Source organism: Pleurodeles waltl, chromosome 7 (assembly GCF_031143425.1).
Source record: "Pleurodeles waltl isolate 20211129_DDA chromosome 7, aPleWal1.hap1.20221129, whole genome shotgun sequence".
Classification (NCBI taxonomy): domain Eukaryota; kingdom Metazoa; phylum Chordata; class Amphibia; order Caudata; family Salamandridae; genus Pleurodeles; species Pleurodeles waltl.
The window spans coordinates 1,275,374,820-1,275,401,305 of record NC_090446.1 but is presented as its reverse complement, the minus strand read 5'-3'; the positions used below and the strand labels follow the sequence as shown (position 1 = coordinate 1,275,401,305).

At 43.9% G+C, this 26,486-nt stretch overlaps 1 protein-coding gene across 1 annotated transcript in view; it reads right to left on the bottom strand.

The window, feature by feature from the left end:
- The window catches only part of LOC138247024 (vomeronasal type-2 receptor 26-like), a 180,107-nt gene that overhangs the window by 42,483 nt on the left and 111,138 nt on the right, over positions 1-26,486 (bottom strand). The window contains exon 4 of the mRNA XM_069201772.1: positions 16,251-17,159. Coding sequence (XP_069057873.1) covers positions 16,251-17,159 — 909 coding nt within the window. The remainder of the gene's footprint in view (positions 1-16,250; positions 17,160-26,486) is intronic.

Genomic DNA, 26,486 nt, shown 5'->3' with positions numbered 1-26,486 from the left:
CTAAGAATGGACAGGCCCGTACCTAAGTCTCTTTCAATTTAAAGAAGTTCCTGAACCCTCCAAGATGTCCTTCTTGAGTTTTCTCCTGCCGTACCTCATACCCAGGTCTTCCAAAGAAAAAAAAAAAATCAGTTGTTGCTGCCCTAGGAGAAGTTTTCTCACCTCATTTTGGAGAAGCACCAGCAGGGCCATTTACCAGCAAGCTAATGCTAATTAGCCTCCTGGACACTCAGGCAGGTAAAGTGTAGTTTTTAAAACTCACTTTTCCTAAATATTAATTCAAAGTCCGATTGCACCTTTGAATTGGATTTTAATAAACATTCAAAATAGTGGTTGAAATTCTTTAAGCTCAATAAAGACATCCTAATACCTCATCTGCTTGCCCTTTATGATGAGGCGCTGAAGAATGGCAGGTTCCCTATGGATCTAGATGCCACCACTATTGTTATACTGCCCAAGTCGGGGCAGCTGGCCGAGGCTTGCTCCGCATATCATCCCATCTCACTTATTAATGTAGACATAAAAATCTTTGCCAAGATATTGGCAGCCAGGCTGACACAGGCTCTCACATTTCTCATACACCCTGATCAATGCGTCTTCATGCCTGGGAGCAGCACCCATTTCTGTATTAGAAGAGTGCGGCTGACCCTGTCCCAGGTAAATCACCTGCAAGGCGACTTTTCCCTCCTTATAATAGACTTCCACAAGACATTTGACACAGTCTTGTGGTCCTTATTAGAGGATGTGTTCCAGCAGGCCGGCTTTAGCCCCATATTTTGCGGCCTTGTTGGACTATTATATAAAGGACTGACTGCACAGGTCCGGGTAAATAATATCCTCTCCGAGCCCTTCCCAATCCGCAGAGGGAAGCAGCAGGGCTGCCTACTATCCCCACTACTATTCACCATGGCAATAGAGCCCCTGGCACGGTAGATCTGACGTGATGCAAGATTGCCTGAATGAAAGTGTGGAAGGGGCATGTAGGATCGGATTACCCTCTATGCAGACGATGTCCGGAATTTCTTCAGTGACCGTCGGGCATCTGGACCTCGATGTGCTGAAATTCTTCAGTTTTACTCAGAAGCACCTGGACTGTGCATACATCCTGCTAAATCAGCTCAGCTTGAGGTGAGGATAGATGCTTTGAGCCGTTTTTGGTGCCCCGGTATGCCAACTAGATGTAACTCCTTCATATACCTTGAGGTCCACATATCCACCCTTCTAGACCTGGTGTGGTCTTTGAACTTCCACCCTTTGAACCTAACATTACAGTGTGATTTAAATGCCTGGTCCCATCTGGTGCTAAATCCCTCGGGAAGGATTGCGGTGTTTAAAATGATCTGTCTCACCCGATAGCTTTATACCTTGGCAAACTACCTACTGCATTCCGCCCACCTGGTTTCAAACCCTCACGTCGAAACTGACATCCTTTATATGGGCAAAGGGACAGCACTGGGTGGCCTTTGCCTCCACCCATAAATCCACGTTTGACGGTCGCCTTTGAGTCCCTGACCTATATGGCTATTATCTGGAAGCACAGCAGTGGTTCACTGGCAGATGGGACAATCCAGCTTATCAGTTAGAGTTGGGATTCGACAGACTCATGGACATACTCTATGGCAGCCCCATATCTTCTGCAATACCCTACTGTGCTGGTGTGTCATTGCTCTGTTGAAGAGCAGCTCTGTGCCTTATCCATTGGTGTCAATGTCTCACTGCTATGACACCATTATGGTGCTGTATCTGGCTTCGACAGGTGTCGCAGCTGCAAGAGTTTTTCAGCTGGGACTGCATTGGCATTATCTATCTGGGCGATGTTCATTGGGGGGTGGTCCCTGATGTTCTTTCAAGACTTACAAGACCAATATGGTGTGTCCCGCACCCAATGATTTCATTTTCTCCAGCTGCGCCATAAGCTCCTTTTCCACCTCTCCGCAGCAAAGCCCCTTCCTGAATGTAGCCCCCTGGAGGCGAAACTTCTGATGGGTCAACAGAGGAAAAGGCACAGTATCAATGATATGTCGCTCCTTTATCATTCATGCGCCGGATCGGCTCCTACTCCTTCAGCATAGATGGGAGGCCTGGGCGGGGGACCTGGATGATGATGACAGACAGGTGGCCTGTCTGACTCCATGTGATTTGGCAGTCTGATCCTGCTTACGAATGGTCCAATGTAACTACTTACATGTGACATGCCTATCCCCTCAACATGTGTGGAGGATAAACCATGTGGGCCAATCCGTCTGCCCACTCTGCTCCACTCTTGCTGATTATTTTTTTCACATAGATTGGTCATTTCTGGCTCTACAACCCTTTTGGGCTGGAATAAATCAGGAGATGTTATTGGTTCTGGGGAGTCAGCTTGACGTAGGCTCTAGGGAGGCACTCCTGGGCCTACTGGAGGGTATGGGAGAGTCCCTCTATGAGCAGATCTTTATGGAAGTAGCCTCCCTGGTTGTAAAGCATGACATCTGCGAAATTGGAAAAACTTTGGGCCTCCCACCCTGGCGGTATAACGCAGAGCCATAGATTGGTGTATGCCAGGAGCAAGCAAATATGGGGTAAATAGTGCACATATTATGGTTTGTCTATAGAAGACTTTGCAATAATAATAGGTAATGGCTTTTGTGGTGGAGAGTGGACTATCTCTCAAATCTGCATGTACATTACTATGGAGGATATGGAGGATGTTGTGTGGTGCTCTATCTTCTAAATTCAATAAAATTGGTTATCAAAAAGATTGTGTTTGGATTAATCCACTAGCTTGTCGCAAACCAGAGATAGCAGACATCATTTTGGTCTGAACTCATAGCTGGTCCTTTACATTGAAAATAGCTTTTGTTGGCTAGTCACTGTAGGTGCATCTTAGCATTCATTTCCTGCATGTACCACTTGCACCCTATTTTGTGGGCTACAAGGCCTGCTTAGGAGTGAATTATTTAATTGTTAAAAGTAAAGTTCTTGTTAGAAATGGGGTCTTTGGCTGGCAGTCAGGTTACCCCCTGTCCAAGCAAGGACCCTCATTCTGGTCAGGGTAAGCCACACACAATCCAAATTATCCTGTGCACCCCGTCTGGTAGCTCGGCACTGAGCAGTCAGGCTTAACTTAGAAGGCAATGTTCAAAGTATTTGTGCAATAATCATACAATCACACCATATAGCACCACAAAAATACACCACACAGTGTTTAGAAAAATAGAGACTGGTGACTGGCCAGCAACCATGCTAAGATAGCTAGCTTTTGCAGGGGGCACCTCTAATCTAATTTACAATTTTACAATAAATCCAGTACTGGTACCAGTTTGGATTTACCATCTGAGTTGTTTTATACCAAACAACCCAGGGTGCATAGTGGCCATCGTCTAGCTGTGAAACCCGTACTGACCAGTGTCTAGCACATGAATCTAGGATGGCTGCTCTGTTCACTCACTATGTCCCAGGTTTGGCAAGGACACAGTAGGGGCATATTGCTCATGCGTCTATGCCCACACCTGCAGTATAGTGCACCCTGACTTGGGGCTGAAAGGCCTGCTAGAGGGGTGACTTTCTTATATTGAATGCAGTGTGTAGTGGACATGTCACACAGGCTGTGTGCCATAACAGTTTTTAATTTTAGGAATGCACCCAAACACTCGGCCTATAACGGCAGTGCTGGGTGCATTTGTATTCATGGTCCAAACAAAGGGCCAGTTTCCCACATTTGCTTGAAATTATGTAATGAATTATGATATTTTGGAATAATAGGACATTTGAGAAAGAAGAAGTGCACATGTAAAAGCATAGATGGCATCTTGACTGGATATATTGCATGAACGGACTCAACTGTGGGATACATTAGTTTGATTTTTACAAAGGGTGATACATCAACTGTAACTACAATTGATTTGGATTACTGAATGCACATTATTGTTATGTTAGTTTGTTTGCTTTGGTCTTCGTGTGGGTGATTACCAGATTTTGTTTTCTGTACCCTCTATAATTTGGGGCTGGAGATAACAAGGTGGTAGAATACTTTTAATTGCAATGTATTTAGTTAGGGAGGCTTTGTCTTACAGACCTCAGCTTCTCTCTCTCCTTCCTGACTACCAACCGTGGTGTTTGCGCCGGGACTAGTGTAGAATAGTAAATGCAGGCACAGCTGTAGGGGTTCAGTCCAATGGCACAAGTAAATTAAGTGAACTCAAGGCCACATGAGTTGATGAAAGTGACCGCAAAATGGCAGAACTACTAGATCTATGATTTTTTGTGACATAGCGTCATCAAGTTTATAAGCACCACCACTAATTAGTGAAACCAATATCATTCAAGCACTTGCACAGGCAGAAGGATGGGGGTCATTAATTGAATAAAAGAGGAATCAGGTCAAGACATTGCTACATGGAGCAGTCATAACATATGATTTTAGGGCAAATGCTACACCAGAAGGCTTGAATGTTAACAATTCATCCTGTATTTTTTAGAAGACAAACAGAAAGATTGGTCAATCATAGCATGCCATTGTTCCAGCAACTGACTTATCTTGATAACTAATACAGTGCAACATGTTTCTGATGTGATCCCTATCAAGATAATAAAACAGTGAGGACCATCTACATACCCAAATTAGGATCAGTGTCTTTAAGAACAAACTAAAAGAGGTAAATAAGGAGATCAGTGAAAACAAAGAGTTTTTGACCCAGAGAAAAATCAGCAAGTTACAAAAGGACATAAAAAAGTTTTCCCAGGAACAAGTATATCCATACATAAAAGACCTCATAGGGAAGTCACACGATTCAATAACACAGAAAGGGACATTTGGCGACAAAGATTGGTCATCTAACTCAGATTCTGATGATGGGTCCAGTGACAACTCTATTAGTAACTTATGTAGCAAACAGAATAATCGGAGGCAAAGAAGATTCATGATCCAATCCTATCAACCCATACCTCCACAACAAATGTATTTTTGGCCAAAGCCCTGTGGCCCATTTCCACCCATGGGTCAACCACCCTTTCCATTCTTTCAGAGAAACCTTTAGGGAAAGATGGTTAGAGGAGACAATGGGGAGAAAGAAAGATACATTAGTAAGAACAGGCTCAAGAAGGAATACAAACCAGAACTAAAACAAAGGAGTCCCAGCCACGAACCAGCGGGATGTGACTCCAACTTCAGAAGTATTAGGATAAGGGGAAGAACAGTTTTTGAATAAAGGACTGAGGCCCTAATTATGAGTTTGGTGGGCGGAAAAGGCCAAACTCCCGCAGTCGGGTTACCACCTATGGGGCAGCCCTCCCACAGCCCCTATTAAGAGTTTCCCGCTTGGCCAGCAGGCGGAAAAACAGTTTCTGCCCGCTGGCGCAGCGGGAAACACTCAACAACACTGACGCCGGCTCACAATTGAGCTGGCGTCAATGTTGCGGTGCGCAGCGTGCACCAGCACCCGTCAAACTTTCCACTGACTGCAAAGTAGACAGTGAAAAGCATATCCGGCTGGCCATGCACCACGTCACCGCCAGCATTTACATGGTGGTGGAACCGCCATGTAAACGCCAGCGGAGAGAGGGCCTGCTTGAAACCTCCTGCACCGCCAGGCTGTCGGCCAGAGGAAAAGTGGCATTGCCGGCAGTTCGACTGTGGCGCGTTCACCACAGTCGTAATGTGGCGACCTGACTGCTACATTGGTGGCGGTCTGACCACCACCAGGACCCTGGCTGTCTTAGGACCACCAGGGTCATAATCAGGGACTGAATTTTGTCCCTGCCAACTACGCAGATAGACTCAAACTGGGATGTGAAATGACAGAATCTTTTCACAAAATTAGGGTTAAGGCCTTATATTGGGTACTCCAGCACCAATACCATTTCCATCACACAAAAGCTTGAGAAAGACATCCTTCTTCAACCCGTCCCCAATGTCAATACCGCCTGAAGTAATAGCATTTTAGGAGTCAGTGATTAAGGCTATAGAAGCCCTGGATACGTGGAAAATACCACAACCTGAGCAAACAAGACAGGTTTGAAATCACTTCTGGACAGGAAAAACTAAGTGCCTGATTTAGATCTTGGTGGAGAGGAATACTCCATCTCAAACTTGACGGCTACCCTGTCCAGTATATTACAATCTCCATAGGATGTAATGGAATTGTAATACAGAGGATGGGATACCCGTCACGTTTGTGCTTCACCAATATCCAAATCAGGCCCTTAGTCTTTAGAGAAGCTGATAAGTGTGGAGCTATTGTTCTCCAAACTACAGACGTCTATCTTTGAAACTTTTATGACCCTTTTCAGGGATGAAAGAAATGATCAAAGGTTACATACAGACCCTACAAAAGAGATGCAGGTATAGATGAAATGAAGCAGACTTTCTGTTCACTGAAAAACCCAGGACCCTTTATTTCTATACATTACCTACAATCCATAAACAAAGAAATCTTCCTCTAGGGCATCCTGTTGGTTCTGCCACTGGGTCTGTACTTGAAAGGTATTAGTGTTTGTGGACTGGTTTTTGCATTCACCGGTAAGTAAAATGGGATCCTATGTGAGAGACACTAAACACTTACTACATATGATCTTAGAATGTATTGCTCCTAGCACAGAAATAATGAGTTGACTAGATGTAGAGGCGTATATACAAGTATCCCTCAGGATGGGAGCCTCAGGAATATTGAAAATCTATTGAAAGAAGAAGAATGGGTGGTAGAGTTCAATGGGATATGAAACTGACCCAGTTAGCCCTAAAAAGGATTTTTTTTCAATATGACAGTACTGTCTACCTGCAAAAACATGGTACATTTATGGGCAGTACCTTTGGCCCAAGCCTTGTTAGTCTGGAGGAGCAAAGCTGCTACGGCCTCTAAGTTTGTGGAGTAGCTCAACAATCAAAACCAATATTTGAAGATGACACTCACTATGAACAACACAGAGATCTTGATCATCAGGGAAGAAAAAAGAAAATTACCAACAAAAATGTACACAAAACCAACTGACAAAAAAATACTACTTCACTTTGAAAGCACCCATTCCTGCTCCCTAAGGGGGAACTTACTGGTATACCTGGTAGGTCAGTTCCTATTCCTGAGACGAAATTGCAATGATGTTTAGTAGTACAAAACAGAGGCAGATAAATTAATAAACAGAGTTAACAAAAGAGCTAGGCTCAACCATGAGGATGGTTACTTGAGGACATAACAAGACAGAATAAACAGTTGATCTGTGCTAGCACTCATTGAAATGTTTCACACAGAAGCATTGAACTGTTTTGAATTGCAATACTTCGCATTTTCAGAAACCTTTGTTCTCTTTCAGAATAAACACTAGTGTGTGATATTTGCTTGTTCACATGAGACTGAAAGCGGGGCTGCAAAAACTGATCAAAGACGTCTATGGGACCTTTCAAATGTTACAGGCCATTGCCCATGCAGACAATGTTCAGTGTGCCTAAAACAATGGTATTACTGTTTGGGGGGGGAGCAAACCCCTTCTCAAACAGCAACCACAGTCCTTCTCAGGGTGAAGTCACAATCAAAACCTAAATTAACTCAACTCCCTGATAGCATGCCACGAAAGCAGTTAGTCTTAACTTAGAGGCAAAGTTCAAAGTATTTGTGCAGCACTTCAAACAGTAATAAAGTTAAAACACAACACCGAAAAATCTCACACCAATTTTGAAAAATAGAGTAAAACTTAATAAATAGTTTAAGGCCACAATAACAAAATCTAATCAGAAGAACCGAGATATGCAATTTGAAAGATTTAAGCAAAAATAGTGCCAAAAAGCATATAGCGCCAAGTATGGATATCTGGTTGCACCAGACAGGGACAAAGTCACAAGTTCAGGCAAACTGTGATGGAGCCTGGGTCAGCTACAGGGAGCCAGTTAAGTCAGCCGAAAAAGAGTACTTTTAATCTTAATTGCGGAGCAATGCGGAGTCCCGCATCTACAATGCATTGTTCAGCAGCGATTCCTTGGAGCTGCGAAGCTGTGATGTGCCGTCCTGCTTTGTCATTGAGGATGCTGTTGGCAAGGGGCTTGCGATGCAAAGGCCTGTGTCGAGGATGCACTGCACAGTGGTGGTTCCCAGAAGGCAATGATGCGAAGTCCTGCACTGGAGATGAACTGTGCAGAGTTTGGGGAGCGAATTGTCGAGCAGCAGCTCCGATGCAGAGTTTCTGGTTGGCAATGTAACATGCTGGAGCTCTGATGCATCAGTTCCTCTGGGACTACAGTTGGGACTGGTAGAGCACCTTCAGGCTCACTGCCAAAGGTACAAGACTGGGGTGGCACCACTTAGGAGGGCAGGACTTACAGTTGGCAGAGTCTAGGTTCTGTGTAGAAGATAGAGTCTGTATTTGAGACTTCTAATCAGGAGACCAAGCAACTAGCTCTTTGAGACAGTCTGGAGTTCTTGGCTCAAGATGCTAGTCTAGTTCTTCACTCAGGCAGGTGGGCAGCAGGGCAGCAGGGCAGCACAGCAGGGCATCAACATGGAAGTTTTTGTTGCAGCAGAGTAGCACAGCAGTCCTTCTTCTGAGTCTTCCAAAAGTCCAGATGTATACTGACGAGTTGAGGTCTGAGGGCCAATATTTATACCTGGTGCCAACTTTGAAGTAGGAGAGGCATCTGGAGGTTTCCACCCTCAGAGGTGCTTAGAATGTTCTACCTCCCTGCCCTGGCTCCACATTGTCTGGGGTCACAAGAGACTTGTGTCAAACTCTTTCTGAGAGTGCCCAGGCAGGACCTTTGTGATGTGCAAGTGTGATAAGTGACAGCTCCTTCCACTCATTGACTCTGAGTGCCCCATCCTGTAAACACCTCCAACACCTAGCTTCTCTTTCTTTCACTGTCTGAGAACAATACACAGAGACCAACGGCCAACTATACCCAGTCATGTGAACCAGGATACACACAGCAGACACCAAGGGCCAGATGTAAGAAGCGTTTTGCATGGCGCAAACTGCTTAAATCGCAGTTTGCACCATGCAAAACGCACATCGCGATGCACAATCCCATTTTGCGAGTCGGTTCTGGCTCGCAAAATGGGAATGCGACTCGCAAATAGGAAGGGGTGTCCCCTTCCTATTTGCGACTCGCACCGCGATGCAGAATTGCTTTGTGACTGCGAAAGCGGTCCCAAAGCAATTCACAGTTCGCACCCACATGAAGTGGGTGCTAACTCATTCGCAAAAGGGAAGGGGACCCCATGGGACCCCTTCGCCTTTGTGAATGTCGCCCAAATTATTTTTTCAGAATGGACCAATGGACCACTGCCTACTCTGAAAAAAAGAAACCAAATGGTTTCATTTTTTATTTTGTATTGTAACTCGTTTTCCTTTATTGAAAAAGCAGCCACAGACTTGGAGGTCTGCTGTCTCCAGCAGGCCACCATCCCTTGAGTGCAGGGAATCGCAAGGGGGTCGCAAATTGCGACCCACCTCATTAATATTAATGAGGTGGGTCTTTGCGACCCCCTTGCAATTCGCGGAAGGTGTTTGAGACAGCATTCTGCATATGATTTTGCGAATCGCAATTTCCGATTCGCAAAATCCTTTCTTGCTACATCTGGCCCCAAATGTCTGGGACAAGTAAATGTGGCATTTTCAGAATTGTGACAAAAATCTGAGTTTACCATTGAAGAGAGCTTTTAATTTCAATTCTTTTAACACCGAACCTGATCTGTTTACCTGGTCCAAATTAGAAGTTATCACTTATTAAATGTAATGAGGTATCCCAATGTTATCATATGGGAGAGGTAAACTTTGCAGTAGTGAAAAACGAATTTAGGAGTTTTTGACTATCAGGCCTGTTAAAACCTGAATGTACCTGTTCCACTTTTAATATACATTGCTCCCTGCCCTCTGAGCTGTTCAGGGCATTCCTTAGGGGTCACCTATATGTAATAAAAAGGCAGGTCTAGGCCTAGCAAAATATTCATTTTGCGACACTGAAGTGGCGGTTTAAAACTGCACACGCAGGCTACAATGGCAGACCTGAGACATGCTTTGCAGACCTTCTTAAGTGGGTCACACAGTCAGTGCTGAAGCCCCCAGTAGCATTTAATTCACAGGACCTGACTACATATGGTACAATTTCACTAGGAACTTACAAGTACATTAAATATGCCATTTGGGTATAAGCTAGTTCTACCATGTTTAGAGGAGAGAGCATAGGCACTTTAGCACTGGTTACGCAGTGGTAAAGTGCACAGAGTCCTAAGGCCAGCAAAAACAAGTTTAGCAAAAATAGGAGGGGTGAAGGCAAAATGTTTGTGGGAAGCCCACCCGAGGGCTGGCAGGTCTAACAATGCCCTTTCACCTCACAAAACAAAAAATAGACTTAGGCTTAAATACTCCCTGGGAACAAAGACACCATACAAATGGCATTTCTACAAATGGCACATACATCATAGAGAGTCCATCTAGATTAAAATACATAGGAATGATTTCTTAGAATGTGAAAGTAAGAATTGGTGAACACCGAAGTATCATTCAATGTCAGCGTAGTAAGACACTCATGACAGTCCATTATCTCCAAAAGAATCACACATACAAAGATTTAGGGGGTCATTATGACACTGGCGGAAGGCGGAGAAGCGGCGGTAAGACCGCCAACAGGCTGGCGGTCTTTTTTTTGTATTATGACCATGGCGGTTACCGCCATGGTCATCCGCCGGTTCTCCGTTCCGCCCGCCGGGCTGGAGACCTGGGCAGTATTTTGACCCAGCTTACCGCCGTGGATTTCCTGCGGTTGAAACCGCCATGAAATCCATGGCGGTAAGCACTGTCAGTGCCAGGGAATTCCTTCCCTGGCACTGATAGGGGTCTCCCCCACCCCCACCCCGACTCCCTCCCCTACACCCCCCACCACCCCTGCCACCCCCCAAAGGTGTCAGGGCCCCCCTCCCCACCCCGACCCCCAACATCACAGAAGTCACACACACACGACACGCACGCAGACACCACCAACACACACACGCACACACACCGACATACATGCCTACATCCACACACACAGTCAGACATGCACACCCACATACAAACATACACGAATACATCCATACAGACACCCCCACAGACATACATGCACTCATTCCCAAAACACGCACTCACACACCCCCTCTACATACACAGACGCACACCCCCATGCACCCACACAACACCCCACTCCCCTAACGGACGATCGACTTACCTGTTCCGTCGATCCTCCGGGAGGGGACGGGAGCCATGGGGGCTGCTCCGCCGACACCACACCGCCAACAAAACACCGCCACGCCGAATCACAGGACGTGATTCGGTGGGCGGTGTTCTGTTGGCGTGGCGGTGAAGGTGGAGCAACCTCCACTTCCCCGCCGCCCGCCAGTATGGCTGTTGGCGGCTCTCCGTCGGAAAAAGGACGGAGAGCAGCCAACAGTCATAATACGCTGAGCGGCAAACCGCCACTACTGGCGGTCTTCCGCACAGCGGTCCCTCGGCGGTCTTGTAAAAAGACCGCCGAGATTGTAATGACCACCTTAGTATGGACTATCAAGGCTGAGGTAACTTCTAGAAATTAAATGAATGAAACAAACACTTCTTAAACAAGGACAGTAATGGGTTTTTAAATTAACAAACAAACAAATTGGGCCTGAATGTTGAGATTCCTTGGAGTCAATTTAATATAATAGTGTTTAGCTTAAATTATTAATTTTCTACACAGATAGAGCAAAGCAACAGTTTGGCTACACAACTCACTCCTCTATATATTTGTTTACTAAAGGACTCTTTGGCATAAGAACTTTGTTGGCCAGCATATATCCTTCAATCTTCTGAGATGCATCTTCATATAGAGGACATTGGAAGGACAAAATAAGAATTAAATTATCCTCTTTGCTACAAATTATTTTAGGATTCCAGCGCAGCAATAACCTATATATTTTGCTCTGGCATGCAACAAAAAAATGTGTTGAACAGTGGGAACTACATTTCCCATCTCCCCCTCAACCTCACATGTCTCCCCACACCACTCATGAATGACATCAGACACACAATTCAAGGGTATAGGAGAGCGCAGTGCCCTAGTCCTCCCATCGGCTTTCTCACTCATAAATAAGATGCTCATAGTGAACTATGCAAACAGCCAGGAAGAGACAGGGTATGTATATAGGTGTGGAAAGATGAAATGACACCCTTGATGATGTAAGTAGCCAAACTCTAGTGAAGCAACTCCCATTACACATTCATTGCAGAAAGTCTAACTAACCAGCTTATATTCTTCCTGTTTTTCCTTTCCTCTGAAGGCAGGATACTATACGCTGTGGTGTGTGACTACAAGGACATGTCCCCCCTCCTTCCTATATCACACTTAACCAATCCCAAAGTGGGTAAGGCAGCATGGACTATGTACAACAAAAGCACTTATTCATGTGTTTTTGGCTTGCGGTGAACCACATGAAGTGAACTACACAGAGTAATTAGATGTATACATGTCAATGTTTCGCCATCACTGTCTCAGTGTTTATTGTGAAATAATGATATGTCCATGTGAGACATTGGGTTGTTGGTTGAGTAGTGTGTTAACTCTTCTGAAGCAAAAGTCATAATCTCTGTCAAGGTGAACGACAGAAGTCACTAAATTAATCAGTGCTTAGCCCCGTGGTAGTTTGGCACGAAAGTAGTCAGGCTTAACTTAGAGGCAATGTGTAAAGTACTTATGTAGCACACAAACAGTCATAAAGTCAAACACAACACATGAAAACCCCAAAGCAATTTAAAAAACATAATATATTTTAATAAATAAAATCATAAGAATGACAAAAATCGAATCAGTATAGCAGGAGATATGAAATTTCAAAGTTTTAAGCAGGTATATCGCCTAAAAGCACAAAGCACCACTCACAGTCATGTGGTCATGCTAGCCCAGAGGAAAGTCACAAGTATGGGCCAGGATGTAGTGTGGGCTGGATACAGGGACCAGGCTAGTCCTGCTGAATAAGTTATCTTCTCAAAGTCTGGCACAAAGAGTTCCATTCGACATAGAGGAGGTCACAAGGAGAAGGAAAGCGTTGCATATGTTCATCGCAGTAGCTCAAAGAGCAGACTGGCTGGCATAAGCTGTTGTCCCTTTAACATGAAGAGCCAGTTGAGCATTGCCGGCGGTCATTGCTGGAGCTTCACATAGATGGCCACCATGGGCTGTCATTGCTGTAGTACTAAGTGCGGATCTTGAGCTGCCGGTCATCGCCGGCGGTTGCTATATGGTGAAGAATCAGGTTCACCAGAGCTTTGCATTGGCAATCATTGCGGGTGGAAGAGTCATAGTGCAAACGGGCCAATTTGTGGTTGGGAAGAGCCCAAACATTTGTGAAAACACCTTTCTTTACAGAGGAATGCAGTCTGCCGCCAGACAAGGTTTCAGGGCCTAGAGAGGCACTGCTTGCGATCAGGGGCTCACTCTTCCAGAGGCCACCAGTGCTCAGTCAAGTCCATTTGCAGGTCCGGGCAGGTCCAGTGCAGCAGGTCAGCTGGGCAGGTCCTAGCCAGGGCTCTGGAGTTTTTTGGGTTTCGGTAGCTCAGAACAGGAGGTCAGCCTGCCTGATCCTTGGAGACACTCAGGTAGTCTGGAATAAGGTCCAGTCTTCCTTCTTACATTTTTTATTGAAAAGATTAATAACATATTTAATCATAAAGTGATAGTGATTTTTCCTTACATATCTTTACTTCCAATTATATTAAATTTAAAAATATATATATATATATTTTTAAAAGTCAAAATAAATTATTTTAACATTATTTCCTATAGGGTTCTAGTTTACATCCCTGCCTCCATTATTTTCTGAAGGAGCGTGCTGCAGTACAAGTGGTTGGCCATGTGTGGTGCTGGACTTTCTCCAGGTAAGAGCTGGAGCAATTTACTATGTTTGTAGGTGATTTTTGACTGCATTAACTTTAGAAGTGAAGTTTGTGAAGAGATTACTCTTTTGTGTGAGGCTGTCTGTCTTACCTGTTTAAACCCCTCAGCACACCCTAATTTACCTCCTTATTCCTGCCTAACCTCCTGACATTTAATAGTAGATATTCCATGGTTTCCAATCACTCTGATGGTCCATCTGACATATAGTATTAGTCAGTAAACTTCCAAGTATGAGAATCAACCTTTAGAAAATATAGAAAAGATGGACCTAGAGATTTCCACTTGTAGGTTTGGGAATTACATTTTGTAGTAAGTAAGTAGTAACACAGTAGTACTACTTTATGTACTACTAAATGTAGTTTGCAAATCAGGATCTCTGTCTTTAGCCAAGTGGGATTGACAGAGATTGTAAATATAGTTTGTCAGCTCCGCTGCCACTAAGACGTATTATTGCCAATTCTTTCAAAAATACATGGAGCAGGGTTTGACCCACCCAGATGACTGTTACCCTCTTGTGTATCATTCCACCTTCAAAAATGTGCTTCCACTGGAATGCATGTGATGGGACAGTGACTCCCATAAACTGTTCCATCCAAAACTCATAATTATGTCTTTGATAGCTAAAACGGCGTGTACAATCAGCCGAATTCCCTCTTTTGAACCCATTTTGAGCAGGTTACTAAGCATATTTTGCAGTTTGTCCATACTGTTATCACGGCCTAACAGAGCGCGAAATATGCTTTGCTTTGCTTTGCTGGTAAGAGGCCCTAGTGGGAAAAAGGCACATTTCATTTGCCATAGTTTCTAGGTCTTGCTTAGGCAGAGCATCTCATCTGTGGGTTTAGCACATGCCACCTCTTGCAATTTGTTCCTTTGCGTGCCCTTCCAAAATACTTTCTTTCCTGTAGGTAATTGCTTACATTTGCCCCACCTTTTGGTGTGCTGCTCACGCCCATGTGACTGTCCCTGTTACTTGTAGCCTTTTAGTTTTGGGCCATTTGTCTTTCGTTTGTGCACTGCTTTTTCTTCTGAAGCTCAGTTCAGCCCTGGGGTGCAGCAGAAGTGAGTGCTGTACAACCCTGCCATACTGCGCGTTTTCGTCCGTGTGGTTTTCTCCTCCACTCCTGCTGCGGATATTTCTGGGGGTTCTAGGGGCCAGGGGCCAGATGTAGGTAACGTTTTGCATGGCGAAAACTGCGAAACTGAGTGCCTCTTAAGACCCCGATCAAATATATGGGTTAATTCCATTTTGTAATGAAAACTCCACTGTGCCTGAAACGGAATTCCAAAGCTGGATTGACATCTGTTATTTGCCCCATGCTCAATTTGCACACCCCACACTATTCACCAGAAATTTTGCATTGGGGAACACATGGTGAGAGCTTTCATGGCAAATGGTGTAAAATCTTGAGAGAAAGCACCAGTATGGAGTGCAACTTGTGCCGAGTTTGTCTTCTCGTTCTGGGCACAAATTAGAGTTTTCACCCAAAACTGCATTAGTAATCCAGCAGTTGGGGGTAAAGTGGAATTTGTACCTACAATGGAATTAACCTCTTGATTGTAATCGGGGCCTTAGGTTAGTAATAGGAGGACGTTTACGCTATTGGTGAGGCGCATGGGCGTTCAGCACCGTTGAAAATACACCACGTTATTACTATTATTAAAATATACTTTAGAGCAAGGGGAAACTCGAGATAAAAAAATTATGTTTCAATTTCAGAGCACACGTTTTCTTATGGGTAATGTACTTGTGTTAATTGGCTGTATTTCTATTTATCCAATAAAACATATTAAACTCAATTAAATGAAAAAAGTAGGCCAGAATGCTGCCCCGCAGCAAGCTTTGAGATATTGTGCAGCAGTGTACAAGCGGTGGTATGACAAAACGTGCATACATCCACTACACTCCAAACCAAAAACACATAGGTAAAATACATTATCTTTTACAACACTAATAGCGCTAACTCTCGCAAATGCGAGACCTATTGCATTGCAAATGCTTGTTTCACTGGTGTTCATGCCCTACTATTGTGCCAACATTGAGCTTAAACATTTGTTTTTGCAACTGAAAACATTTTCTTCAGTTGTGCAAATGAACAGGTTTTCCTGAGCCTAGATATGATTCACCTTATTGAAATGTTGCTTCTACTATGTGACATACATGCTATCATGATACACACCAAGAAATTCTGCAACTCTGTTGGTTAAACAGCATTTGTTTAAACTTTATTCGAACAAATTCAAATATAGGGGTATGCATAAACTTCTGTGTCATTGGAATGAATACATCATAAGAATTATAATCAGCAATTGTTCTGCACTGAGAGTATTTTGGCATGTTTCTTTAAATAGTTGCTTCACCCAACCAGTTGTGGCACCTAACCATGGTCAACTCTGATTTTCTTTATTAAATACTCTTTGGAGTTCCTCTCAGGCTTCAGAAGGATGATATACAGTTTGGGGAAAAATATACAGCAAAGCAGTCCAGCACTGGATGCTTGGATGGCAAATATTTCCTCTGCTACTATATATTTTCCTTTGGTGCTCAAATAAGTTGGGATGAACAAAATCCAAACACTGCAGAACACTAGCATGCTGAAAGTGATCATTTTGGCTTCGTTGAAACTGTTAGGTAACTTCCTTGCTATGAACGCAACCACGAAGCTTATACTCGACAATAGTCCCAAATACCCTAGTGCGCCATAGAAAAGTATCAATGAACCTTCGTTGCACTCAATGGTTATCGTACCAATTTCATTTTTCATGTTTAGTTCCACAAAGGGTGGTGAAACTACCAACCAAAAAATGCATATGACGACCTGGGGAATTGAACACAGTAGAAGGAGATAGAAGGGAAATGTTGACTTCACCCACTTTCTGAATATGCTGCCAGGTCTTGTAGCATTGAAAGCAATGACTACAGTGATGGTCTTTGCCAAAATGGTGGAGATGCAGATGGTGAAAACGATGGTGAAAATGACCTGGCGAAGTACACAGGTCACTCTTTTAGGTTTTCCAATAAACATGATGGAACAAAGGAAGCAAAGGTTGAGGGAAACTAGAAGAAGAAAACTGAGAGCTCGATTGTTAGCTTTGACGATTGGAGTGTCCCGATGTCTCCTAAAGATGCAAAGTGCTGATAACGTGATGGCTGAGCAGATGGCACAGACAATCACCAGTGCTGCTCCCAGAGGCTCGTTGTAGGAAAGAAACAATAGGGGTTTAGGGATGCACTTATCACCGACTTCATTTGACCACTGATGATCCAGGCATTTCACGCACTCAATAGCATCTGGAAAAAAAACATAAAAATGAAATATTATTTTGCCTAGTGTTGCAAGAATCAGCCTAATCTTTTTCAGTGCTCACAAAATGCAGACTTTTTCTGTTCACCACAAAATGCTTAAATACAGCTATGAATGAAGCCTTTCTCTGCAGAAATTCTGTGTTATTGACACTTCTTCATAACTCAAAGTGATATCAAGAGCAGTGAGGCGTGACCTCTCACCAGAAATGAATCATAATCCTTCTAATTGGTAGAATTATTTCAATGACAGTAGCTAATTTTTTATGTCTGACATAAAGACAGCTTTAAACTGTTCTTCTAGCCTCTTGTTTTCACAAAAATAATACATAAAACTACGTAACCTTACTCACAGAAAATGGGCTCGAGTTCAGCCCACTTCAGTCACTGGTCATACACAGTGCCAATCAAATGTTGGTTGATCCCACAGAACTGCATAGGTACATTGAGGTAGTCTCTCATTTCTCCTCTGCCTTTGGTTTTGGTCCCAAGCTTCGACGAGCCCACTGAAAAGCTGTTTGGTATTCAGACAAGGTGAGTGACGGTCTTTTGTCTTATTACTCTGTGTTGCTCCACAATGAAAATAATCTAGCATCGGGAGACACTTTTAGTACATGTTCCAGCATCTCCTCCACATTTGCTATTTGCTATTTGAGTTATCCGACCTCCAGCAGTTTCACCGCATCCACTAATAGCTTTTCCTTTCTTATGCACTGCAAGCGTCCAGCAGACCTTCTGCTTCCTGCAAAACTGAATGGTGGTTTAGTTGCTCATTGTGTATTACTCCAAGACAGTGAGACAAAAGGGTGAATAGGTATTGGCAGGATGGGCCATCCCTGAATTGGTGGGGAGAAGCTGTCACCTACCACACTTCCACATCACAAAGACTCTGACTCAGCACTCACAAAGGGTTTTATGCCCCCAGACAAGCTGTGGTAAGGGCAGGGAGGAAGAACATTCCAGACACCTTTGGTGGTGGCCAACTCTAGAAGCTTTTCCCACTTCAAAGCTGGCACCAAGTATACATTTTGGACCCTCGGACCCCAATCTTCAGTACACCTCTGGACCTGTGGAAGACTCAGAAGGACTGCTGTGCTGCTCTGCTGCAAGAAGGACTGCTACTCTGCTGCCCTGATGCTTGGCTGCCCTGCAGCCCTGCTGCCTGAGTGTTAGACCTGGCAGCCTTAGGGTGGTCACCCCTAACTTTTTGCCTGCCTCCCTCCACTTTTTGGACACTGTTTTTGCTGGTTTTAGGACTAGGCGCACTTTACCACTGCTAACCAGTGCTAAAGTGCATATGATATCTCCCTTAAAACATGGTGACATTGGATCATACCCAATTGGCTTATTTAATTTACTTATAAGTCCCTAGTAAAGTGCACTATATGTGCCCAGGGCCTGTAGGTTAAATGCTATTCGTTGGCCTTCAGTACTGATTGTGCCACCCATCTAAGTAGCCCCTTAACCATGTCTAAGGCCTGCCATTGCAAGGCTTGTGTGTGCAGTTTCACTGCCAATTCGACCTGGAATTTAAAAGTACTTGCCAAGCCTAAAACTCCCCCTTTTCTACATATAAGTCACCCCTCAGGTAGGCCCTAGGTAACCCATAGGGCAGGGTGCTGCGTAGACAAAAGGCAGGACATGTACCTATGTAGTTTACATGTCCTGGTAGTGTAAACCCCTAAATTCGTTTTGCACTGCTGTAAGGCCTGCTCCTTTCATAAGCTAAGATTAGGGCTAAACTTCTGATCTGAAAGTAGTAGGAAGGTCATATTTAGTATGGCCAGAATGGTAATACAAAATCCTGCTGACTGGTGAAGTTGGATTTAATATTACTATTTTAGAAATGCCACTTTTAGAAAGTGGCCATTTCTTTGTACTTAAATCCTTCTGTGCCTTACAATCCACGTCTGGCTAGGTTTAGTTGACAGCTCCCTTGTGCATTCACTCAGACAAACCACAAACATAGGATGCTCAGTCACACTTGAATACATCTACATGTTGAATGGGTCTTCCTGGACTGTGACGGTGGAGGGCCTGACACTTACATGTCAAAGGACAGTAGCTTGCCCTCACACAAAGGACTGCCACACCCCCTACTGGGACCCTTGCAGACAGAATGGAACTGAAAGGGGACCTTGTGCACTTCTAAGCCACTCTTTAAAGTCTCCCTCACTTCAAAGGCACAATTAGATATTTAAACAGGGTCTCTACCCCTACCAACTCAGACACTTCCTGGAAGAGAACCTGAACCAGAAACTGCAACCTGCCAAGAAGAACTGCCTGGCTGCCCAAAGGACTCACCTGATTGCTTTCTGAGAAGGACTGCTGCCTTGCTGTTGCCCTGCTGCCTTGCTGCTCTCTGGCTCTGCTGAGAAGTGCTCTCCAAGGGCTTGGATAGAGCTTGCCTCCTGTTCCCTGAAGTCTTAGGACCAAAAAGACTTCATTCCTGCAAGAAGAAATCCCTGTGCGGTGAAAATCAATGCACAGCCTACCAGAAACAACGCACAGCCTGCATCGCGGTGAGAAAATCACTGCACGCTGAACTGGAATGACGCAGCCTGACTTTGCAAGGAGAAGATCGACGCAGTGCCAGCGTAGTGACCGGAAATTCAATGCATGGCCTACTGGATTGACGCACAGCTGAGCCGGAACGACGCAGCATGACTTCCTGAGAGGAATCAACGCTGCTCCTGCCGTGCAGTAGAATTTTCCACGCAAAGCCCACCGGATCGACACAGTCCCTGTGACTTCGTCCTGCCAGTGCTGGATTCCAATGCATTGTCCCTGGGGCGTCCGAAACCCCCGCAACCTGAAGAGGACCCAAGTCCGAGTGCCGGAAATCGACACAAAGCCTCGCCATGTGCGGCCCAAGAAATCGACACACACCTCCCTGTTTTCCACGCATCTCCTCCTGTGCGGTTCCTTGCAGAGATTTTGAACGCAAACCAGGTACTTTGTGCTTGCAAGAGACATTTGTTGCTTTTAAGAGAATAAAGACACTTTATATCATTTTTACAGTGATATTTCAAAATATACTTGTTGCATCTAAATCGTTTTGGCCTGCATGTTACCAGATAAATAATATATATTTTTCCAAAACACTGTGTGATGCCTTCTAAGTTAAGCCTGACTGTTCAGTGCCAAGATACCAGAGGGTGGGCACAGGATAATTTAGATTGTGTGTGACTTATCCTGACTAGTGTGAGGGTCCTTGCTTGGACAGGGGGTAACCTAACTGCCAACCAAAGACCCCATTTCTAACACTGAGTGAAAAGGACTGGACCTGCATCTTGAACCCAGGACCACCAGAGTGACTCCAGGGGTTAGTTGGTTGGTCTCCTGGTCATAACCTCAGGGACAGAAAAGGCTCAAACCACCTTGAACCCAGCACCTGGACTGTCTGCTGTGAGTCCTGCCTCCCAAAAGATGTTACTCCAGTCCTGGACCTTTGTAAGTGGGCGGGTATATACTCTGCTAGCCCAGCTGTAGTCCAAGCACAACTGATGCAGCATGATTCACAGCCTCGCAGCTCCTCATCGGAACTGACGCTTCACAACACATCCCGACGCAGGACTTCACAGCTTGGACGAGCCCACTGAAAAGCCGGTTGGTATTCAGACAATGTGAGTGATGGCCTTTTGTCTTATTACTCTGTGTTGCTACACAATGAAAATAATCTAGCTTCGGCAGACACTTTTAGTACATGTTCCAGCATCTCCTGCACATTTGGGGTTAGCTGGTTGGTCTCCTGGTCATAACCTCAGGGACAGAAAAGGCTCAAACCACCTTGAACCCAGCAACTGGACTGTCTGCTGTGAGTCCTGCCTCCCAAGGGATGTTACCCCAGTCCTGGACCTTTGTAAGTGGGCGGCTATATGCTCTGCCAGCCCAGCTGTAGTCCAAGCACAACTGATGCAGCATGATTCACAGCCTTGCAGCTCCTTATCGGAATTGACGCTTCACAACACATCCCGACACAGGACTTCACAGCTCTTCAGAACCCCTGCTCGACACAGTACCTCACATCACAGCCCTGCAACTCCTTAGATCCGCCAATGTGCAATGCATTCTTGATGTAAGGCCTCTCATCACAGCCCCGTAGATCTCCGGAATCACCAATGCATGACGCATCCTCAACGCAGGACCTTGCATCTCATCCCACAACCTATCGGAACGGCAGCTCCATGATGCATCCTCCACACGAGATCTTTCAACGCTTCACAATCCAGAATTAAGGTACTGTGTTCAGTGAACCTAATTTGGTCCCTGTATATGTCCTGTGCTCCTTCACGGTCCGCCTGAACTTGTGACTTTGTACCGGTACTACGTGACCAGAATACCACAAATGGCTCTTTGTGATTTTAAGCACTATTGTGACGCAAGTCTTTAAACCTGAATATATCAATTTCTACTGATTGGATTTTTGGCATTTTTCTCTGAAATTATTTATTCAATTTCACTCCATTTTTCTTAATTGTTGGGTGGGATTTTTCTTGTTTTATATTTTCAGTTTATTGCTGTTTGAAATGCTGAATACATACTTCACAAATTGCCTCTAAGTTAACCCTAATTGCTTTGTGCCAGTCTATCAGAAGGTTAATTTTGGGTTGCTTGTGACTTGATCCTGACAAGAATAATGATTTCTGCTCATGTAGCCTTTCACCCCCAGCAACTAGCAACCCAATTTCCTACATATGGCCATTGTGTTTAAAAAAACATCCCTTGTGAGAAGATCCCAAACCAAAATGGCTGCAATAGCCACAAATCACGCGTGGAAGGCAACAACCTTGAATTTTATATTTATGTATTACTCTACCAAATTAACATATAAAAAGGGAAAAATAATCCTGTTGTAAATTAAGAAATAGATGTAGTTTCAATATATGTATTATTATATGTTATGAGTAATTTTAAAGTGCTTAGAAAAGCAGTTCGTTTTTATACAAATATTATTTAGAAATGTTTAAAGGTTGCTTTTAGTGGCTGCATTCACATAAAACCTCTGCTGTAATTTTTATGAGACCAGGCATGGTAAAGATGGGTCCTTTATTGAGACGCTCAGATTCTGGAAAATACCAAGAACATGTTTTACGTGTTAGTATGTCTTCTCTTTCTGTGCCCCTCACTACCATAGTTCTTCATAAAAGATATAAAGGTTTAAGTGTAGGGTTGTTATTGCTACAACTGTTTTGCATCACTGTCCTTTTGTCCTTGAAGTTGAGTTGTCAAGGATTATTTCTACAATCCTTGTCCTCTTCCCAGTACTTACTTTTGAGGTGTATTCCTCCACCGGCCAGGAAATAAAAACAGGAAGTGGTGGGATAATCTCACACATCCAGGGATAGAATAAACATCTCCTTTGCCCATATCACTTCTTGTTTTTTCTCGTGGCTGGGCTGGGCAAGAACACAGGAGGAGGGACTCCTGCTGGCCTTCTGTCTTCAACATGGAACCAGTTGCTCCTTCTGTGCTGGGCACAGAAGGTCTTCGGGGTGTAGCACCTTCCCTGCAGAGGGTAGGCACTGAAAGTTGTTCTATTCCCTGGGATGTCTCATGCTTCGAAGAGGCGGCTGCCGGCTCGTGGGATGGAAGGTTAGTCATGTGGGTTGGCCCATGTGCCTCACACTCGTAGTTCCTTCTTGGTTAAGTTTTTTATTTTGTATTGATGGTGCATGATACTTCAATATGCATTCCTCGTAGTGGGCTGATTTGCTGCAGGTGCAGATGCGCTTTAGTGTATTAGAGTTACTTTGTTGTATTGTAACTCTTGAAGACAGAGACAGAGCATTTAAGTTCCTGCTTCTGAGGAGAGCATTCAGCTGTAGCAGTACTGGCTTCGAATCCTGCTCAGACACTCTTCAGTCTCAACGCAATGTGCAACATTTCCTCAATCTCTGTTTGTTTGAACTCAGTTGTGCCACTTAAGATGCCTAAGCATTCTAAAAAGAGGAACTGTTCTGAAGTTCTTCTCCCATATCGCATCATAAAAAGCCTAGGAGTGAGGACAAGGCTTTGGTGGAGAGCATTTCTTGGGATGAGCAGAGTTTGAAGAGTTTACCGTTGTATTCTAAGGGCAAGTACATTGAGAAGGAGCTGTTGCCTGAGATTCTAAGCAGAGTACGCCTTCATATGAGCTTCCCTCTGGAGGACTAGCCTAGCACTTGTGCGAAACTGGTCTTATGGCAGTTCCATCAACCTAAGCCTTTTGGTCTCTCTATGCATCATGTGTTTGATGTTGGTAAAAGGGAGTCAAAGGATCCAGACTGGATTTCAATTCCTAGATTTATGTTTTGTTTATATCCTTTGGAGGAGGTGGCTAAATCTATGCCTGAAGCTGTTACAGTGGACTCGTTGGTCACCAGTCTGCTAGGCAGGACTTCTATGTGGAGGACACCATTATTAAGGATCAGACTGATAAGAAGATTGACTGTACATTGAAGAAATCTTATGCAGATTCTAATCTAGCATAAAGGACTGGAATTTATAGTAGGTATGTCTCTCAGTCTGTTCTTTCATATTTTAAATGTTTCCTCATTGCTATTCAGGATATCTCAGAGTGTTCGAACTTTCTTGTAGCTATGGAGAAGCAAGTGGAATTTCTGTCTAAAATTTCCTTTGACATTGGCCAAGCCTGTGCACTTGCTGGAGGTGCAGTCATCTCTGCAACTTCGAGCCTCTTTATAAAGGAATGACATATTAGTGTGGCTGAAAAAGAGGTCAACCTACAGATACCTTTTTGGGGTCCAAGGTTATTTGCTGCTGATGTGGGGATGTATTGCACGGAATCTCTAAGGAAAAGAAACATTGTTAATCTTTTCACCAGAGTGGAAGTGCTGCTAGCTTGTGCTCCTTGTTTTATAAATCTTCTATCATCAGTCATCCCAAAGTTATGGTTAGCAGCACCATCAGCAGCAGCAGTTTTCCTTCTAAAGGAAGCAGAAAGTAAAGGGTTCCCAGAATCAGGGAGACCAAAAAGTAAGGTTGCCTTCACATCCAGGCAGCAGTCCTAATCGTGGAAACATCTCTTTATTCCTGTGGACAGCAGGATAAAATCTTTCCTTCTTGCTTGAGAGGAATCAGTTTCAGATCCATGGGTTCATCATGCGATGCAAAGAGGATACTTAATAGAGTTCCTGAAACTTCCTAGGGATTTGTGGATCATTGCTACTCTAGATCCTCCAGACAAGACAAGGAAATCAGCTTTGAAGATAGCTTTCCTAAGCCTGTTAAGAAAAGGGGAGTTGTCCCAGTCCCGAGATCAGAAAGGGGCCATTGTGTGTGCTCGAGAATCTCACTAGTGCCCAAACAGTCAAGTCAATTCAGATTGATCATAGGATTGAGAGGGGTTAACAAACGGATTCAGAACATTCCACCCAAAATGGAGACTATATGGAGAAAAATTGTGTTGATTCCAGACAAAGTCTTCATGATTACCATGGATCTAACAGATGCATTTCACGTTCCAACTGCAGTGCTTCATCAAACGTATCTCAGGTTTTATGTTCCAGAAGAAGGACTTTCAGTTCCAAATACTGCATCTGGTTTGGTAGTCAGGTTATTGAAGATTATTTCCTTTTCGAGACCTGTGTGCCGGCCTTCAGTCCCTTCCTGGGGTTTACCCTTATTGCTTAAGGCTCTGAAGGGAGTTGTTTTTGAACCACTCTTTTCAACTGATTTAAAAAATGTGTCTTTTAAGGAGGCATTCCTAATGTCAGTTACCTTTGCTAGGAGTATTGGGGAGTTAGAAGCTTCTTAAACATTTCGAAGGATGTCATTTTGGTTTGACCATAATCTGGATTTCCTTCCAAAGATGACTTACAAAAGGGGCATCAAACAAGAAGTATTGCTTCTTGTATTTTTTCTTTCTCCTTCTTCTAAGAAAGAGGAGTGTTTTCATTTGTTGGATGTCAAAAGAGCAGACGAAATATACCTTAAGAGATCTGAGACTTATGGGAGGTCTGAACCTTTTTTGCAACTTTTGGCGTGTCAAATCAGGGTCACGTTACTTTCAATAGACGGATTTGTTCTACTATTGTGTTGGATTATTCATTGTCTGATATACCTCTTCCTGAAGGGATCGAGGATAGATCTACTAGAGAGTGGGGGTTTCGTGGCCAGAGGTTCAGAGCGTTCAACTGCCAGACATCTGTAGAGCTGCAACTTCAATCTCGTCTCATACTTTTGTAAAACACTACTGTATTAAAGATATTCTGGAGGGTAAAACATTTGGGGAAGAGGGTTTGACAGGCGTATTTTCCGCATGATTTAATTACCTTTGTTTTTGCACTGATTAAAACTTTGATTAACATAATTGATGTGCAACATTATTAGTTTCTTATAGAGAATGGTTGCTCATGAAGGCCTTCTTTTGCTTTAGTAAGCCTCAGAAGTAAAGGCTGGTATGAGGACAGGGGATGTAGAAATAATGCCTGACTACCTACAGCTAAATCTCATTATCCTTAGTCCCTGGAGTCTTTGACACAGTCATTATGACCAACCCTGCCCACCCTTTCATGTAACTTGACATGGTAATGAAGTGATGTGGGTAAGGGATCTTTTTTTATACTACCCCCTGGTGTGTGAGTTTACCACACCCCTTCCTGTTTTTCTTTCCTGGCTTGAGTTGGAGTCCAGCTCAAAAGTGAGGACTTTGAGAAGGACATCAGGGACCAAGGAAAGTGAGATTTACCGGTAAGTAAGCAGGCATTTTCTTACAGCTCAATTAGAGTATAATCATAAAAAGTGCCCTTCTGAAACATTCACTAAATCCTTTTTTCTGCACATCTGCTTGACAGGTTGCCTTTTATGTGCACACAAGGAACTTAGGCCCATATTTATACTTTTTAGCGCCGCATTTGCGTCATTTTTTGACGCAAAAGTGGTGCAAACTTACAAAATACAATTTTATGACAAGACCGGAGGCTCCTATTATGCTTTCTTTTCCTGCTTTATTTCAAACAGCAGCCAAGAAGAAAAGCACGAATCGCAGGGGATTGCAAACAAGCAACCAATGGGATAACAGAAACTAAGATCATCAACCAATCAATGCAGAGCATCACATAAGGTATACCTATCCTGACTGCAGGCAGTCCTCTTTTCTTGCTGCTCGCAGTCAAGATAAGTATACCCTTCATTGCTCCTTATATCACCTGTTATTTCCTTGTATTTATATTATATTATATGTTCATTTATTATCGTGTTAAAGCTCTTGTTGTATCGTTTCTTGTGAATATTTGTAATACTTGGTAGTTTGACACTTCAACACGTCTTTTTTCTCGAATTCCGTTTGTCAGAGGCGCATCGCCGCGAACT